Here is a 19,116-nt window from a genome sequence, read left to right as displayed (position 1 = left end):
ATTATTTTGGGTTTGGGGGCCACACCCCAGATGTACAAAGGGGTAATTCACTAAGGAATCACTCCTGGCAGGCTTAGGGGGTCATAGAGGAAGCTAGAAATTTAACCCAGGTTGGCTGTGTGCAAGGAAAATTGTAGAGCTATTGCTTTGGCCCCTGTTGATATTTTAGTACTCTTTCAAAGGCATGCATAAATGTACAGAGCAGAAACCTTTTTACAGATTAACTCATTGATCACACTAAGAGAATCCACCAAAAAAACCCAGTTCTCTTTAGATTCCAATAAATTAGGTCCATAACTGGAAAGATTTGACTACAGAACAATTGGGAGAGGTGGGACAATGAGAAGGTTTGGGTGATGCCCAGCAGTTAACTTTAGGGGTTGCTCAACCTGGTTCTGTACTCATGAATGATCTTTGCAGAGCTTGGGGGACCATATGTGGTGCTGGGGATTTGAACCAAAGCTGGCCATATACAAGGCAACTGCCTTATTCCTATACTATTTCTCTGGCTTGAAGCAGAAATTTAAGAATTATGTAATAGCACAAACTATGACAGTTTCTGATTTTTTTTTCATAATCAATGAACTTTATATAGTCACTCAATAGAATATTATTATTTCAAGTCTCTAGAAGTAACAATTTATATTCAGAACGTTTGTCACTCACTATGCAATCATTTAAAAAGTCATTCTGGAAGTAGTTTGCCAAATGAATCATCAGAAAAGGATGAACAATAGGGTAAGAGATGAGTTAGAAATGTTTCAATGGTTCAGATTAAAGAGCACAGTGTTGAAATAACAGTGCAGAAATATAGGACACTCAATACATAGAGCAAGATATAAGGCACATTCAATTCAACCTAGACTTGGATTATTGGGTGAAACAGTTGTTAACACTAATAGCATAGAAATAAAGGCTCTGGGGCTGGAGAGATAGCATGGAGGTAAGGCGTTTGCCTTTCATGCAAGAGGTCATTGGTTCGAATCCCAGCGTCCCATATGGTCCCCCGTGCCTGCCAGGAGCAATTTCTGAGCATGGAGCCAGGAGTAACCCCTGAGCACTGCCGGGTGTGACCCAAAAACCACAAAAAAAAAAAAAAAAAAAAAAAAAAAAAAGAAATAAAGGCTCTGGTTTTGGGGTGGAAATCTATACAAGTTAGACATTTGAGTAAAGTTAGAGTGCTTCGGGGACCATATGGGATATTGGGGATCGAGCCTAGATCGACCACATGCAAGGCAAATGACCTACCCACTGTGTTATCGCTGCAGCACAAACCAGTTAATTTTTTTATCATAGGTCATATGACATCTAAAGACCAGAATTAGGACTTGTAGTCAAACAATCAGGTTCCCAAAATTCATGCTTTTAACCATTTGGCTATGTTGCAGATATGAGAATAGGAGATGAAAAAATTCTAAGAAAAACATAACACCTTTGCTAAAAAAGTGCCTCTTACTCCTCTTATCTGTTTTTTATGAAGAATTTGACATTATATATGTGTTGAAATGAAAGGAAACAGTGAAGTTAAAATTATAGAATGAAGTCTGTATGATTAGGAGCAAGTGTAAGAAAAAGTGGTAGAGATTCCAGGAAGATAATGATACAATTATGATGACATTCAATTTTTTGTATGACATTAAATTAGACAACTTTATCTTGTATCATTAAGAATTCCCCAAAAGCAAGCAATGTGGCTCAGTAGCAGAGTACAGGCCTCTTACGTGTTTGATTCTAGGCATCAACAATTTCTGCATAAACATCAGCAAGTAACAATTTTGTCAAAACGGTTTTGTTATGTTTTTGCAAGGTAGTTTTTATCGAAACTCATTTAGAAAGATGTGAGAGAAGAGAAAGGGAGGAAATACGTGTTCTAAAAAACAAAGGCTTCTTCCGAGTGTAAAAAGCAGAAACATAAAAGATCAGCAAGTAAAATAAGAGTTCACAGAGACATAACAATGGCACAGTGCTGATAACCTGGGTTCGATTTTCATCACCCAAATGGTGTACCCTGAACCTGTTGGGAGTAATCCCTGATTAGAGCCAGAAATAAGCCCTGAGCACTGCTGGTGTGCACAACCCCCCCCCAAAAAAAAAAACAAGACAAAACAAAACAATAGAAAAACCCACCCCAACAACAAAACAACAACAACAACAAAAAAAGAGATCAAGAGAGAACAGAGGTTTGAAGAGCATCAAAAATGTTTTATTGGGCCCGGAGAGATAGCACAGCGGCGTTTGCCTTGCAAGCAGCCGATCCAGGACCAAAGGTGGTTGGTTCGAATCTCGGTGTCCCATATGGTCCCCCGTGCCTGCCAGGAGCTATTTCTGAGCAGACAGCCAGGAGTAACCCCTGAGCACTGCCGGGCCAAAAAAAAAAAAAAGTTTTATTTCTCTTAAAAGTTACTTATTAAAGTTGGGGGTGGGAGTAATAGTACAATGGGTAGGACGTTTGCCTTGTACGTGGCCTAACTGGGTTTGCTCCCCGGGATCCCAGATGGTCCCTCAAACTTGCCAGGAGTAATTTCTGAGTGTATAGCCTGGTGTAACCCCTGAGTGCAGCGCCCCCCCCCCACCAAAGTTAAAGCTGTCTTTTGAAAGTTTAGAATGCCTAGAAAGCTTGAAGCTACCACTGAAAAATTATTCAAAATACCTCAGTTATATGCCAATCTGAAAATATATTTACATATGCAGATTATGTAACAGCTAAGCATGCATGCACCAATGATTTCATTCATTTGCAAATCTCTAAATGAAGGTCAGATACCTTTGTATTATATAAGTCAGGGGTCTCAAACTCAATTTACCTGGGGGCCGCAGGAGGCAAAGTTGGGGTGATCCTTGAGTGCAAAGTCAGTAGTAAGCCTTGAACATTGGGGGTGTGACCCAAATAACTAAAAGAAAACAAAACAAAAATAAGATTCCTCTAGGGCAGGGCCATAAAATGTTTTAGGAGAGCCGCAAATGGCCCGCAAGCTGCGAGTTTGAGACCCCTGATATGTGATATTAAGAATTATTTTCCAAAAACCTTTATTACATAATCTTCTGGGTTTTTTTTTCCCTCCAGTTTTTGGGTCACACCTGGCAGAGCTCAGGGTTTTCTCCTGGCTTTCTCCTCCTACCAAGGCTCAGTGGCCATACTGTGTGCTGGAGACTGAACCTAGATGAGAAACATGAAGGCAAGTGTTCTAGCCTCTGCATTATCACTCCGCTTCCCTACATGATTGTCTTTGATGTAATTGAAAGGCTATATGTTTATTCCATTAATAATGTCAATGCTCACTAGCATTAATCTCTATTTTCAGAGACAGAATATGAAAACAGGATCAATATTTAGGTTACATACTGAAGGTATGTGAGTGTGTACAGTGTTTTCTGCTAAGGCAAAAAAAAATTTCTGGGGGCCTGCAAGGTGGCGCTAGAGGTAACATGTCTGCCTTGCAAGTGCTAGCCAAGTAAAGACCTTGGTTTGATCCCCTGGCGTCCTATATGGTCCCACCAAGCCAGGGGCGATTTCTGAGCACTTAGCCAGGAGTAACCCCTGAGCATCAAACGGGTGTGGCTCGGAAAAAAAAAATTCTAGTGTGTGAAATAAGCATGAGCTACAACTGCAAAATGGTCAACTTTAGTCATGGTATATCCTTGTATATATATATCCTTGGGTATATCATACCCAAACACAAATGTGACAGACAACTTCCTAGTAAAACTTTACTTATTTTCCAATGAACATTTATACCATTTGACTGATCTTTCTAGTATATTTGGTACATTTTAATAGCTCATTCACCAGACAATGAACTTGTAGATAGGTACTATTTTGTTCAATTCTCTAAATCAATGTGTAGACCCATGCTTGGCAATCCATAACTGACAGAGCGCACACTTTTAGAATTAAACTAATTAGCCAAATAAAAGAGCTGAAGCAGTAGTACAGTGTGTAAGGCCCTTGTCTTGTATTCAAACAGCCTGAGTTCAATCTCCAGCATCCCACACAATTCCCTGAGCACTGTCAAGCGTGATCTCTGAGCACAGAACGAGAGTAAACCCTGAGCATTGTCAGGTGTGACAGAAAACAGAAAGTAGTTGAAATGTTCTTAATACCTCTGCCCCAAATTTCTCCAATCCAGATGAAGCTAATCATTTATTGTCTGAACCCAATCATAAATGTTTTGGACCATCTAACAAAATATTGTAGGGCAGGGGAAACTTGAGAGTAAATTTCACCATTCTAATTTGAGGTGCTCGAGTTTCAAACTAGATCTTGATATGCAGAAAAGCACTCCTTTTATTCTGAGTAACTGACATAGCTTCAGGTTTTGTGTTAATAAGTGTAACCATATTCGGGGCCGGCGAGGTGGTGCTAGAGGTAAGGTGTCTGCCTTGCAAGTGCTAGCCAAGGAAGGACCGCGGTTGGATCCTCCTGTGTCCCATATGGTCCCCCAAGCCAGAGGCAATTTCTAAGTGCTTAGCCAGGAGTAACCCCTAAGCATCAAACGGGTGTGGCCCGAAAAAACAAAAAACAAACAAAAAAATAAGTGTAACCATATTATCCAGAAACATCCTGCACTTATATAATTTTTCTTTCCTCCTGTTGTAATAGCAGTTCCTTTCCTTCATTAAAAAGTTGTAACTTGGGACTGGAGAGATAGCATGGAGGTAAGGCATTTGCCTTACATCCAGAAGGACGGTGGTTCGAATCCCGGCATCCCATATGGTCCCCCGTGCCTGCCAGGGGTGATTTCTGAGCACAGAGCCAGGAGTAACCCCTGAGCGCTACTGGGTGTGACCCAAAAACCAAAAAAAAAAAAAAAAAAGTTAAAATTTACCGGGTTGGGGGGTGGGGATAGAGAGTTAGCACAGCAGGCAGGCATTGCGTTTGCCTTGCAACTGAACTGAGTTTAAAGGCCAGCATCCAATATGGTCCTCTAAGTACCGCCATGAGTAATTCCTGAGTGCAGAATCAGGAGTAGCCCGGGAGCACTACTAGGTGTAGCCTCAAAACAAAACCACGTTTTAATTTGGGATGTCCAAAACCAGGTGACTGGATAAAAAAATCATGGCACACATGCACAATAAAGTACTACTTGTCCATAACTAAAGATAAACTTGGGGCCAGAGAGATAGCATGGAGGTAAGGCGTTTGCGTTGCATGCAGAAGGATGGTGGTTCGAATCCCGGCATCCCATATGGTCCTCTGTGTCTTCTAGGAGTGATTTCTGAGTGTAGAGCCAGGAATAACCACCAAACGCTGCTGGTGTGACCCAAAAACCAAAATCAAAAAAAAAAAAAAAAGGAAAGAAAAGATAAACTCATGTAATTTGTTACTATGTGAGTGGATCTGCAGTGTATTATATTTAATGAAATCAATCAGAGGAAGAGGAACAAAGTCAGAATGATCTCATATGTGGGATATAAAGAAACTTCCTAGGGGACTATCATATGCCCAAAGATAATAAAACGAACAGCAAGCAGGAGAACCTGCTTCAGTAGGAAGCTTACCACTGGGTGGGGATGGGGTAAGAGGTTAGGGAAGAGAACACCAGGATAATCATAGAGGGGAAATATGCATGGAAATGGACACTGGTGGGGAGCAGTGGCAGCCTGAAATTCATCACAAATATCATTGTAACTTTTAAGTCATGGTGATTCACTTTTTAAAAGTTACAATTTGGAAAAAAAAAGTTATAATTCGGGGTTGGAGAATTCAGCGGGTCGAACATGTGCCAATGTACACAGAAGACCAACGGTCAATCCCTGGAAGCCCAAATGGTTCCCCCAATACCACCAAAAAAGATCCCAAGTACGGAGCCAGCAATTAAGTCCTGAGTACCACTGGGTGTGGCCAGACAAAAGGAAACAAAACAGAAAATACTGTAACTTAAAGCTTATTCCAGGGATCTCATTTTTATTGATAACTACAATTTATGCAATTTCCCGTAAGCTCTTAGATATGATCCACAAATGAGCCTTCCTTTTATTTCATTTTTAGTATTTCATACCAGTATTCAGTATTTCATATTTCATACTGAATACTACCTGAACCTCCTATATAGGGCTATCTAATTGGATATTCATACGTTCCACAAACTTTGTTTGTTTGTGGGCCACACTCTGCAGTACTGAAGGCTGGTAGTGCTCAGGAAACCATATGTGGTCACTGAGATCGAACTAAGGTCTATCATGTGTAAGACAAGCATATTAACCATGAACTATCACTCCAGCCTACAATGCTTTAAATACATATATATATATTTTGTTTGTTTGTTTGTTTGTTTTTTGGGTCACACCCGGCAGCGCTCAGGGGTTCCTCCTGACTCTATGCTCAGAAATCACTTGTGGCAGGCTCAGGGGACCATATGGGATGCCGAGATTCAAACCACCGACCATCTGCATATAAGGCAAATGCCTTACCTCCATGCTATCTCTCCGGCCCCTGCTTTAAATATTTTAATTGACAATTCTTTCCTATACCCCTGAATCTACTATTTAGCCCCTGTTCCACTAAACAAATTTAATTAAACTGTTATCATTTTGAAATAATTCTGAATTTAGAAACACTTGTTTTCCTTCTATAGCCAGATATTGTTATATATGGCAGTGACTATAGCAAAATCTCTGTGCGCACTGTGTATGTTGGAAGTAGGGTGAAATAAACAAACAAAAAATTACCAAATACCCACTGAGCGTGTCAGGTGCTTCTGACTATTTAATGTGAGAGTAGTTATTATTTATAGAATGAGTTAGTATCTGAGAATAAACATCTTAAAAAAGGATACAAATGAAGAATAAAAAAAAAAAAAAATTGCAAGTTCAGAGACTGTAAGGCAAGAACATTTTGAGTCTATGTGAGGTAGAGCTAGTCAGAAGAAAGTAACAAAGTGACAGAAAGGATAACAGGAGACCCAGAACAAATGAGGTATTCTGTGTATCTCTAAGGACTTTAGCTTGTGTTAAGAGCCATAAAAAAGAGGGGCCAGAGAGATAGCATGGAGGTAAGGTGTTTGCCTTTCATGCAGAAGAACGGTGGTTCGAATCCCGGTATCCCATATGATCCCCTGTGCCTGCCAGGGGTGATTTCTGAGCAGAGCCAGGAGTAACCCCTGAGCGATGCCAGGTGTGACCCAAAAACAAAAATGAAAACAAAAACAAAAACAAAAAAGAGCCATAAAAAAGACACTTAAATTATAGAAAGTACAGGTAATGCCTTAGGTTTGAAAATGATTGCTGTGACTCTTCTTTTGAGAAAAAAAATGCAAGGGTTTAAATAAGTAAATGGAGAAATCAGCTATAGACTTGCACAAACCAGGTGAGATAATGGTTGCCTGGAATTTTCAATGGCTTCCTAATATATTTAAGTGGTTTGGGCTCCTGCTACTCCTTCATTTTATGCTACTCCCTTTAATGTTCTTTCACAAGATCTCCTCTTTTTGTTTCTCAAACTACGCATCTTAAGAGATATGAACAAATCTAACTAAATTAGTTCCATCTAATTTCAATTCTCAAATGCCTGAAATACCTCTGGTTCCAGCTCTAGCTACTTCTGGAGTGCGTAACACCCTGTATAAACCAGTTACTCTACAAGTTCCTGTTACTCATTTTTTTAAACTATCATATTACATAATTTACATTTATTTAAGGCTTATCTTACTTAAGATTGTTATACCATCATGGTTTCATTAGTGACTATCAGAAAGTCTGTCTTTGTCTCTATCTCTCTGAAGGAGAGAGACATGAGTGATGCAATAAAGTTAACTGGAAAAACATCATTAAAAGCATTTCTACTTGCAAATAAAAACACAACATGGGGACTGGAATGACAGTATAGCAGGTAGGGCATTTGACTCGCATGTGGATGGCCCGGGTTCAGCCCTGGCATTCATTGTTGATTAAATAAAAAAAAAAGTAAATATAGGGGCCAGAGTGGTGGCGCAACTGGTAGAGCGTCTGCCTTGAACCTAGAACAGACCCATATGGTCTCCCAAGCCAGGAGCGATTTCTGAGTGCATAGCCAGGAGTAACCCTGAGTGTCACCGGGTGTAATCCAAACCCCCCAATTCCCCTCCCCCCAAAAACAAAAAAAAAAACTAAGTATAATGCCCCAGCGTTGGGAGTGAGGCCTTTCTTGGCATGGAGCCTTTAGCCCCTTCTGTTGGTGTGTATGGAGAAAGGTAGTAGCAGCAAAATAATTTCACAGGCAGTCAAAGTTTCATAGGAGTCATCCAGCTTTATTTCACAGCCCTAACTGCCATGTACATTTCCTCACATGGCTTCTATGCTACTAGCCTTTGCAAGCAGCCACATCTCTGCTTCTTCTTTGGCTCTCTCTGTCTCCCTTTTAGCTACTCTCCATATGCTTCCCTCTATGGAATCAGCACCTTTTATCCTTTATTTCAAATCACAGACCCCCTCCAGGGTGTGGGTGGGTCTGACCATCCAGGTGATATTAACATTTCAATACAAAGTTAGGGCATTGGGGGAAGGGGTACCTCACAATCCATATTCCTATGGAGTACTGCCAGGAGTAATTCCTGAGTACTGAGCCAGAAGTAAACCCTAAAGGTTGGCAGATATGAGCCCCCCCCAAAAAACAAAACAAAACAAAAATTTCATCTTCAAACAATCTAAGAGATGAGGGCATTTTAGGACTATTAATTACCTCAAATGACCATAATTTAAAAATACATTAAAACAAAATAAGCAAGAGACGACAAAACAAGCCCTTATGAATTAACTATGCCTGGCTTTTTTTTGTTTCCATGATCAGATAAATGTCCTACATTTTTATGTAGTGCTATTATTCTACTATTATGGAATTTATACTTTAGAATGTAAGCCAGACAGACACATTAGAGCAACTCCTAAAAAGCATAGAATTACCCTAAATATACATTGAGAGGAAAATATTGCTAAAAACGAACTTGACTGGGAAAGTTCACTTTGATTTTTCTTTAAGATAACAAATTTGGAGTTACTCTTTTCTTTTTTTGAAGGAAGAATTGCAATTATATTATAAATTTCATGTTGACATTCCTTAAGCTTTCCTTTTAGTGGCAAATAAAAATACTTGTAATAATTATAACCAACAAACAGAATATTTCAGCCTAATTATATTTAAAATGGCTGTTATAACAAGTGTTCACTGTAAATAAACCTAACTAGTGAGCATATGATTAAACTAGCTTTTTTTTTTAAGATTTTTTTTTTTGATTTTTGGGCCACACCTGGTGACACTCAGGGGCTGGTTACTCCTGGCTATGCACTCAGAAATTACTCCTGGCTTGGGGGACCATATGGGATGTTAGGGGATCAAACCGGGGTCCATCCTAAATTAGTGCATGCGAGGCAGACACCCTACCACTTGCGCCACCGCTCCGGCCCCTAGATTAATGTTTTTTTAATTGCAAAATCGATGCATTGCAATGAACTTTATAAACATTCTTCAGTTTAAAATTATTACTTGGTGCACTTAAAGTAAGAATGATGGCATTTTGAAATTTAGTAACCTAAAGCAATTTAGGGTATTTTTTGTTTGTTTGATCTTAAATTGGCATTTTCTTAATTAAAATTAAAACATTTTGTTGTTGTTTTGGCACCAGGTAGAGCACAGGGCTTACTCCTGGCTCTACATTCAGGGATCTTTCCTACAGTGGATTGGGGACCAAATGGAGTGCCCAAGATTGAACCTGGGTTGGTCATTTGCAAGGAAACCATCAACTGGCAATTTTTAAAAGGAAAGTAATGTAATATTCTCTTTCAGAATCAGATATAAATCTTTGATTATTTATATTCCCTCTATTTCTGTAATTTAAATTCACTATAAACAAAAATACTAACATGACTCTTAGATATAACTGCATGTTAAATGTATGGAAGAAAATAGTCAGTATCTAAGATTAGCAAAAGCACATTTTTGGGGTTTTGGTGCTGGAGAATGAACCCAGCATCCTATATATCCGAGGCATGCTCTTTACCATTCAGTCATATCCAGCACCTACAAAAAGCTGGTATTTTTTTTTTCTCGACAAGAAATTACCATTAATCAATTTATACAAGGAGCAAAGCATGTTAGGCAATATTTTTCTTACAGTTGAGAAAATTAACTTCTTACACAACTATGGTACAGTCTTTCCAAAAGTTAATGCCAGTATGAGAATTTAGATCGTCTCTTCTTCCCACCTTTCAATTTCTAAGAGGAACTTGTACTTTTCTACTTCAATTCAAAGGGAAAAATAAAATTGATACTGTGCTATTCTAGCACAAACACCTATCATTTCTTTGATCAAAATGTAAAGAACACCTGAGTGAGTAGGTTATTTGGTAGTTTAAACTTATTTCTGTGATGCTGTGTCATGTAACTTTTCATACATCAGAGAGAAGAAACTCAAATAACCGAGTTTAATTTCCTAAGTTAGCTTTTAAAAATCTGCCTTAGAAAGTAGCAGTTTGAATTTTTAGTTAGCCACCTCCTTCATTGCTATTTAAACGTTTTTCTGAATTTCTATTTGTTTTTGATCAGACCCTGTGTCACCAAAGGTGCTCAGGGGCCATCACATCTGACTCTGTGCTCAGTTGATCAAACCTGGCAGCGCTCAGGGGACCATAAGCAAGTGATGGGATTCAAATCAGACTTGTGAGATCAACAGCTACATATTAGACAAGTACCTTAGCATTTGTACTCTCTGGCCTTTTCTGGGTTTCTTTTTTTTTCCCTAACCTAACAAGATCATTAGAAAAATGTTGACTTTCAAAATGCCTGCAATATCAAATGATTTTACAGTGTACAATAGGAATAATAAGTAGGCCCTTGATCATTGAATTTCTTTCAATGACTTCCAGGAGACTATTTAAGGAGCCTTATTTTGTCCAAATAAAGAATTTGAAAACAACCATCTTACGCAATGCTGCTTTCCAGTGGAAAAGACCACATCACTTCCCTGCTTCAAATCCATCTGAAGAGCTGTTTCTTCCAGGAAGCCAATCATGAGCCTCCTAGGCCTTGACAATGAAAAAGACAAGGGTTGGAGTGCTCCTGATCTACTCAACTAATACTAAATAAAATAATCTCCAGTAACGAAAACAAACAAACAAAAAAAAAACAACTAAAAAAACCCAAACTGGAAATTCTCAACAGACCAATACATTTAAGGTATTATAAAACTATTTTGCAGATGGATATGTACTTTTGAGACAAGGTGGTATATGCCTGTAATTTGAACTATACAGAAAGCTGAGGCCAAGGATGATCTGAACTCAAAAATTTGAGTTCCCTGAAAATTTAAAATCTATGTTTATAAATTGTTATAAATTATCCTTTGTTATGTTGGTAATATATCCTGTACCTAATAGTTTGCTTAGAAAAGATTAAATAAAGTTCAAAATGGAGCCGGTGACAATCAATTTTACCACAATAAAACTAAGCAATAAAAATTTAATTTTTTTCAAATTATTGCAATTACATTCTTTCTTCACTCACTAGATCTTTCCTACAAGAACACATGTAGGGACTGTAAAAGATAGAATTTACTGTTACTTTACTTAATTCCCTGAATTTAAAGTGTTTCAATTGAATACCTATATGATAGACAGTAATTATCCTAGATTCATCAATTTACTTAATTCCAACAACGAGTACTATTACTGTTCTCAACTGAGAAAAAAATGAGTTGTATAAATTAATGTGTATAAGTTACCACAGCTAGTAAACTGACATGTTTTTAATTTAGAACATAGTCCATGTTCTTAATCTATACATTTTTTGTGTTATCTTCTAATATCTAGTTAGAAAGATTTTCACATTGAGAGCCAGAGATCATATTACTAAGCTCCTAGATATTTAAGGAAAACAAAAGAAAGCAGTTGGGACAGTAGAAATTTCATATAACTAAAGCAAACTCATTATCTGTTTAAATACTGACAACAAAATTAAAAGTTTTATAATAAAAAATTTTAGAGGATTTTACATTTGGGGCCAGAGTAATAGTATAGTGGATACAGTGCTTGCTTTGTACCCAGCCAAGCTAGGTTTGATCACTCGAACCCCATATGGTCTCCTGAGCTTAACCAGGAATTATTTCTGAACACAGGGCCAGGAGTAAGCCTTGAGCACTGCTGGGTGTGGAGCACCCCACCAAAAGATTTCATGTTAATAGCAAAAACTTAAAAACTAACAATGTTTTGACTAAAACTTCGTAAAGACATAAAAAATACACAAAGGCATTTCATGTTCTTTCATAAATTTAACTAACTTAAGTTGAAATTATGTGGTAGCAATATATTAAAAAAAAGATTTAATATTTACTCATCCTATAATAGATAATATACAAATACTAATATATATATTTGAATTTAATAATATGACTGAATCTATTTGGTGTTGCTTAGTACTACCATAGAATAATTTTCATTTAAGAATCCTGATATAAGTTTAATAACTATATTCAGAAAAAAATGAGGACCACATTCCACTATCTAACTGCCATAGTATTAATTCATAATATTAAAAATTAATTGGGAATATAACAATATGTGACACTTAACATAGCATGCTTTTCACCTTTATTTTCCTTTGGGTATATGAGGAATTTTACTATCTGCTATACTAAATATGTATTTTTAAAATTATTGACAAGATATAAGAAATCATATTAAAAATTCAAATTACCTGGGGAGGGAAAAAATTCAAATTACCATTAAGTTCATAAATTGTCTTCAGTTTTAGAAAATTTACAAAAACACTTGTAAGAAGGAAGAGAATTATAAGGAAAGATAGCTTAACTGATGAAGCAGTAAATAAAGAAATATTTAAAGTCTAGAAAGAGCTCAAAGGGCCAGAGGGCACACGGAAACCCCAGACCTGCACTGGTTCCCCACCTCTGTAAACAATTCCTGAGCATGACATAGTGTAGTATTCCTCAAAATTATCTAAAAAATGTATTACTACTGAAACCCAACTATAAACATGTATTCATGGTGCTTAAATAAAGATATTATTAAAAAAGAAAAAAAGAAAAGGTGGGGCTGGAGTGATAGCACAGCGGTAAGGCATTTGCTTTGCATGCAGCTGGCCCAGGACAGATCTGGGTTTGATCCCCAGCATTCCATATGGTCCCTTGAGCGATTTCTGAGCACATAGCCAGGAGTAACCCTTGAGTGTCACTGAATATGACTCAAAACCAAACAAACAAAAAAGAGTAAAAATTTATTTCATTGTTACCATATTTTCTAAGGACTTCTATGTATTCAATAGATAAGTTATGGCCATCATTTTATATTTTGCTTACAATAAATTTTCAGTTTAGGGGCTAAAATCTCAATAAAAAATAACAACTTAAAGAAAATAAAATAGGGGTGGAAATAGAATGTTTGCCTATCATGTGGCCGACCCAGGTTTGATCCCCAACAACTTATATGGTCCATTGAACCTGCCAGGAGTGATTCCTGAGTGCAGAGCCAGGAATAACCCCTGAGTATTACTAGTTTTTATGCTCCAAACTCCTACCAATAAAAGGAAAAGAAATGGAAGTGTTAATTCTTCTAAATTTGGGTGAAGATGAAAAAGCAGGGATGGAGTGGTGGTGTAGTGGTAGGGCTTTACCTTGCATGCAGCTGACCTAGGACTGACTGTGGTTCAATTCCCCAGCATCCCATATGGTCCCCCAAGCCAGGAGTCATTTCTGAGTGCATAGCCAAAAGTAACCCCTGAGTGTCACATGGTGTGGCCCCAAAACTAAAACCAAAATAAAACAAAACAAAAAAAGAGGCAAGGGATGGAAGGAGGACAACACTGGTGGTAGGAATTCCCCTTATTCATTATCACTATGTACCTTAAATATTACTGTGAAAGATTTGTAACGCACTTTGGCCACAATAAAAATTTTAAAAAAGTGGCTAAAGCAGTAAATACAACCCTTATTTTTCAAGGTAAAGGATTGGATACTTTTTTTTTTTTTTTGGTTTTTGGTTTTTGGGCCACACCCGGTAACGCTCAGGGGTTACTCCTGGCTATGTGCTCAGAAGTTGCTCCTGGCTTGGGGGACCATATGGGACACCGGGGGATCGAACCACGGTCCGTCCAAGGCTAGCGCAGGCAAGGCAGGCACCTTACCTTTAGCGCCACTGCCTGGCCCCGGATTGGATACTTTTAAGAGAAAATATTTTCAATATGCACAAGATACAAATGCACAATTAATATTTAATGATTAAAAACACTTGAAATTTCTATCTAAAATTTTTCTTTATTATCATTACAAAATATAAACATTCCATGCTAAAAAAAAAACCCTACACTCATCAACCATAAGTCTGAGTTGAAATGGAACATATGAAAGAGAAATGTAAGTAGGGCCCAATGTTAGAGCTACCAAATTATTGCTGTGAGGTTGCCAAAGAAACAGTATCATTAGGAGCATGACCAACCTAGGTTTGGTTCCTGGCACCTAAAGGTCTGAGCACTACATTATCATTGCATTGAAACATAGTTGGAAGAGAATCAGAGGATATGGCTGCCACAATTTTAGGTAACAACTGGGGACATCCACCATGAGGAGAAGAAAAGTTTAAAAAGAAATGAAGTTTTTAATACCTTATACACAATACAAAAGAAAGTTAAATGGAAAGAAAATTTAGCTTAACGAAGTTGATCAAGAATATTTAACTTTAGTACCAAATTATCAAAAACTATATTCTAAGTTTCTGGAAACAAAGCACTTAAAAATTGTAAAAAGAACAGGAATCTAGAATGTGATATTGTCTTAGAAGGAATTTAGTCTGAATGCAAGTTAAAATGTTTCATGAATGATTAAAAAATATTAAAACTTATTCTCCACTAACAAAAAATTTTGACTGTTGAAGTATTTTCTAAGTCCTTATGAAAATGCACCAACTGGTTTTCTAAAGTAGAAAATTAAAACAACCCAAAATCAAAATAGATCAAACTTCTAGAACCAAAGTAAGTGATAGCACACAGGAAGTTTATAAAAATGAATCTGACTTGGTGTTCTGAGAACAGGTTTTTTGATAGTAACATAACTACCATATGGATAAAACATTTTCCAGAAATGTGTAATTTTCAATGATCAAGTGGGGAAGTCCAATACATATCAAATCAAAATTCTAATTTGTCTATCTATTTCAATCTCTGAAGGCTCAGCACCAGCTGTATTTGCTATTGAAGTATCAGGAAAATATATTCTGGCTTGCTCTTCTAGACAAGTCTCTTGTCCTCTTCAGAAAAAGTAAAAATTTCTAAAATGTTTTGTCTTTATAGATTTTTTTTTTTTTTTGGGTCACACCAGCAGCGCTCAGGGGTTCCTCCTGACTCTACACTCAGAAATCGCCCCTGGCAGGCTCTGGGAACCATATGGGATGCCAAGATTCGAACCACCATCCTTCTGCATGCATGGCAAACACCTTATCGCTATGTTATCTCTCCTATCCCATTACAGATTTTAAATGAAGTGACTATATCATATCTGCTTCAGAGCTTACTCCTAACCACACTCAGGAATTACTCCAGGCAGTGCTTGGGAGACCAAATGACATGCTGAATTGGCAAATGTTATACCTACTGTACTATTACACTCCTACCCCTGCATTTATATCTTTGGAGGTCACCTCTAGGCACATTTGATTTGATATTAAGTTTGAAGAAAGTAAAAAATAAAATTCAGGTGGCCGGCCCAGGTTATATCTTCTGCATTCCATATAGAACCCAGAGTACTAGCAGGAGTGATGCCTGAGCACAGAGCCAGAAATAAGCCCTCGAACAGCAGGGTATGCCCCTTCCCCCAAATAAAACAAAAACAAAAACAAATTAAACACAAAAATTAAAAAAAAATTAAATAAAAAGGAACAATTCCAGGGCCAGAATGAGTAGGCATACAATGAGTAGGATTCTTGTATTTCATACAGTCAACTTGGGTTCAATGCCTAGCATCCCCCCTTAGCACTGATAGGAGTGACTCCTGAGTGCAAAGCCAAGAGTAAACCTTAACACTGGCAGGTGTGGCCTCAAAACAACAATAACAAAAAAATAACACAAACACAACATTAATAATAAAACTTGTATACTGATATTTCATATTTTTTGAAAAACATAAAAAACAAAACCAAAAATAACCATTCCCAAATCTAAACTTTATCTATAAAGGGGAATAAAATAAGCACTCTAAATTTATACAGTAACAGTGATATTTAAAAAAAAACCACCACTCATTACTTCAATAACAATCAATAAAGTGAATAATTAATAAGTTGGTTGGAAGAGAAATCAGACCGGAGCAAGAAAAGGCAAAGTCCATGGTCAGTAAAAAAAAAAAAAAAAAAAAAAAAAAGGGAAAAACGAGATAGAGACCTCAAGTAAAAATATAAAGATTTTTTTTTTTTTGGAAAAAGAAAAAAAAAGGTTGTAGGCTGCATGCAAGGCAAATGGCCTATCTGCTGTTCTATTGCTCTGCACCTCCCCAGAATAAGGGCCACCTTTTACTGAATAAAGGGGAATATCTCACTTTTCTTTCCTTTAGAGAGCCTATATTTTGCTTAAAATTGTATTTATGTATAAATACAAAAATCTTTTATTATCTTAAAATCTGGGGAACATAAAATATTCTAGCAGCACATATAAGTATATTAACTCTTCTATGAAAACAGAATCTCTTTGAAATATGTTCTGACAAGAAAGACTCAATGTTATTCTACTTGCATTACTGATAACCACAAAACACATCAGTTTCACTGTATTTGGACAGACCTACCTGAATAGCTGAGTTCATGAAACAAGTATTTCCCAAGTTACTTAGGCCACAGAGACCTGGCTGTTCATTATTTCTTCCAGGTTCTGAATAATCATAGTTCTTATAAGCAGTATATGATGAATGACAATAATTTGAGTTTTTCACACTAGAAGAAAACAAAATCATATTTTTTCATAAAGCAGCCAATACAAAGATTTGAGATAGGTGGTTTAATTATTTATTTTCATAAATATAAATAAAAGGCATTTAACTCAGAAACATTTAAAAACAAACTTAAATCCAAAAGACTCCTTAAATAAATTCACTCTTCATCCAATCAACAAATACACATCATCATATACCACACCATCTAATACAAACCACTATTCTATCTTTCTCCCCTAGATTAACTGGAGCAGCTTCATAATTCGCTCCATTCTTCAGTGCTCCACCAAGTTTAAAACATTCAGATTTTAAACACCGCTTGCAGCAAAAAGTCATCTCATTTATGTCCCTTTTATATCCTGCTACTGTAACAGAGGAAGAACAGTAGAAACAGGAAGAGTTGTGCATTAGTTACAGGTGAGAGCAAAGACTTCCAAAGTCTCTGTGACATCACCGTTTTAATGCACTGAAGAATCAATTTATAGTTCCTATGTTAGATCAGCAAAATCTAATATTAAGAAAAAGCTGGGGGGCCGGGAAGGTGGCTCTAAAGGTAAGGTGTCTGCCTTGCAAGCACTAGCGTAGGACAGACCGCAGTTTGATCCCCTGGTGTCCCATATGGTCCCCCCAAGCCAGGGGCGATTTCTGAGCACATAGCCAGGAGTAGCCCCTGAGTTTCAAATGGGTGTGGCCCAAAAACCAAAAAAAAAAAAAAGAAAAAGAGAGAGAGAGAAAGAAAGAAAGAAAAAAGAAAGAAAGAAAGAAAGAGAGAGAGAGAGAGAAAGAAAGAAAGAAAGAAAGAAAGAAAGAAAGAAAGAAAGAAAGAAAGAAAGAAAGAAAGAAAGAAAGAAAGAAAGAAAGAAAGAAAGAAAGAAAGAAAGGAAAGAAAGAAAGAAAGAAAGAAAGAAAGAAAGAAAGAAAGAAAGAAAGAAAGAAAGAAAGAAAGAAAGAAAGAAAGAAAGAAAGAAAGAAAGAAAGAAAGAAAGCAAGCAAGCAAGCAAGCAAGCAAGCAAGCAAGCAAGCTGGGGTGTTCAGGAATGCAAAAAGGAAATGATTCTAATCAAATATATTCCAGTTATTACTTGGCCTTTCTTTTAGTTTGTTGGACTAATGTTTATTTCAGTAAATAAATTTCATCATGATTTTTACTATCAATGTATTAAATGCTGATCTTAAAAACACTATAATATTCAACTTTAGGGAATCCAAGCGTAGTTAGAAATAACAAAGCTTAATATGTTAAATTATGCCTCCTTTTTACATGTAATAAAAAACAAGTTGTGGGAAAGGATGGATTCTCCCTTAATTTTTAATAGGCTACCTTATAAAATATTTATGCTGGCTACTTTGGATATAATTCAAAAACATACTTTCAATCTTTTTTTTTATTATTCATTGGACTCAACCTGAGTTAAGAACTAAAGGTCATCTGATAAAAGCAAATGAGAACATAAATAGAATAGTGCAATAGATTAATGATGAATCTCTCAACTGGCCATAATTTATTCCTGGTATTTATTTAATGGATTTTAGTTATAAATTCAGATACTTTAAATTGAAGTATACTTCTTCCTAATAAAAAATTTGAGTAAACTATTCTACTTGTTCTTAAAACCCTTACACACACATACATGCTACACAAGTAAAGCACATAAAACCAAATCAACCAAAACTTATTATACATAGCTTTAGCCTGCTAATATTTTTTTATTAAAAATACAAGCCTCCAATCACAAGCAAAAAAAAAAAAAAAACAACAAATCCCATATCAAAGAAAAATCTCAGAGTTCGATAAAATGTCACTGTGATCAATTCAGATTCAGAACTGTGGACTTGGACTTTCAATTATTGACTTCTTTTACTTCAAAGAAAAAAGCATATGGAACAAAAACTAGAATTCAAGTACCTTTTAGTATTGCAGATAACTAGCTTTATGATTCATATTTTCTGATAATACAGTGCTAGTGAACAAGGTACCAATTCCATATATGATTACTCAATGGCTGGATTTTGTGACCATAATTTTGCTGACATATATAAAAATGCTAAATAATTTTACTTTATGTATCTAGGTGCTAAAAGTCAAGAAGATCAGTGATATATTACAAAAATCAAGCCCTAAGTTTTATACATTAAAGAAATAAAAAACACTCCAACTATAAAATCATAAAACTTGAGCAGACTATAAAAGTATGTCAAATTCATGTTCATGCCTGATCAC

At 36.6% G+C, this 19,116-nt stretch overlaps 1 protein-coding gene across 3 annotated transcripts in view; it reads right to left on the bottom strand.

Moving 5' to 3' along the window:
• The window catches only part of USP15 (ubiquitin specific peptidase 15), a 128,691-nt gene that overhangs the window by 32,115 nt on the left and 77,460 nt on the right, over window positions 1-19,116 (bottom strand). For 2 of the 3 annotated variants that reach the window (XM_049782736.1, XM_049782737.1), the window contains one exon: window positions 16,752-16,896. In XM_049782736.1, coding sequence (XP_049638693.1) covers window positions 16,752-16,896 — 145 coding nt within the window. Of the gene's footprint in view, window positions 1-10,918; window positions 10,996-16,751; window positions 16,897-19,116 lie in introns of those variants that run through there. The other variant, XM_049782738.1, reaches the window with a different exon arrangement.

Source organism: Suncus etruscus, chromosome 11 (genome assembly GCF_024139225.1).
Source record: "Suncus etruscus isolate mSunEtr1 chromosome 11, mSunEtr1.pri.cur, whole genome shotgun sequence".
Classification (NCBI taxonomy): domain Eukaryota; kingdom Metazoa; phylum Chordata; class Mammalia; order Eulipotyphla; family Soricidae; genus Suncus; species Suncus etruscus.
Note: the sequence above shows the minus strand (reverse complement) of the source record. Positions and strands in the feature narration are given on the sequence as shown.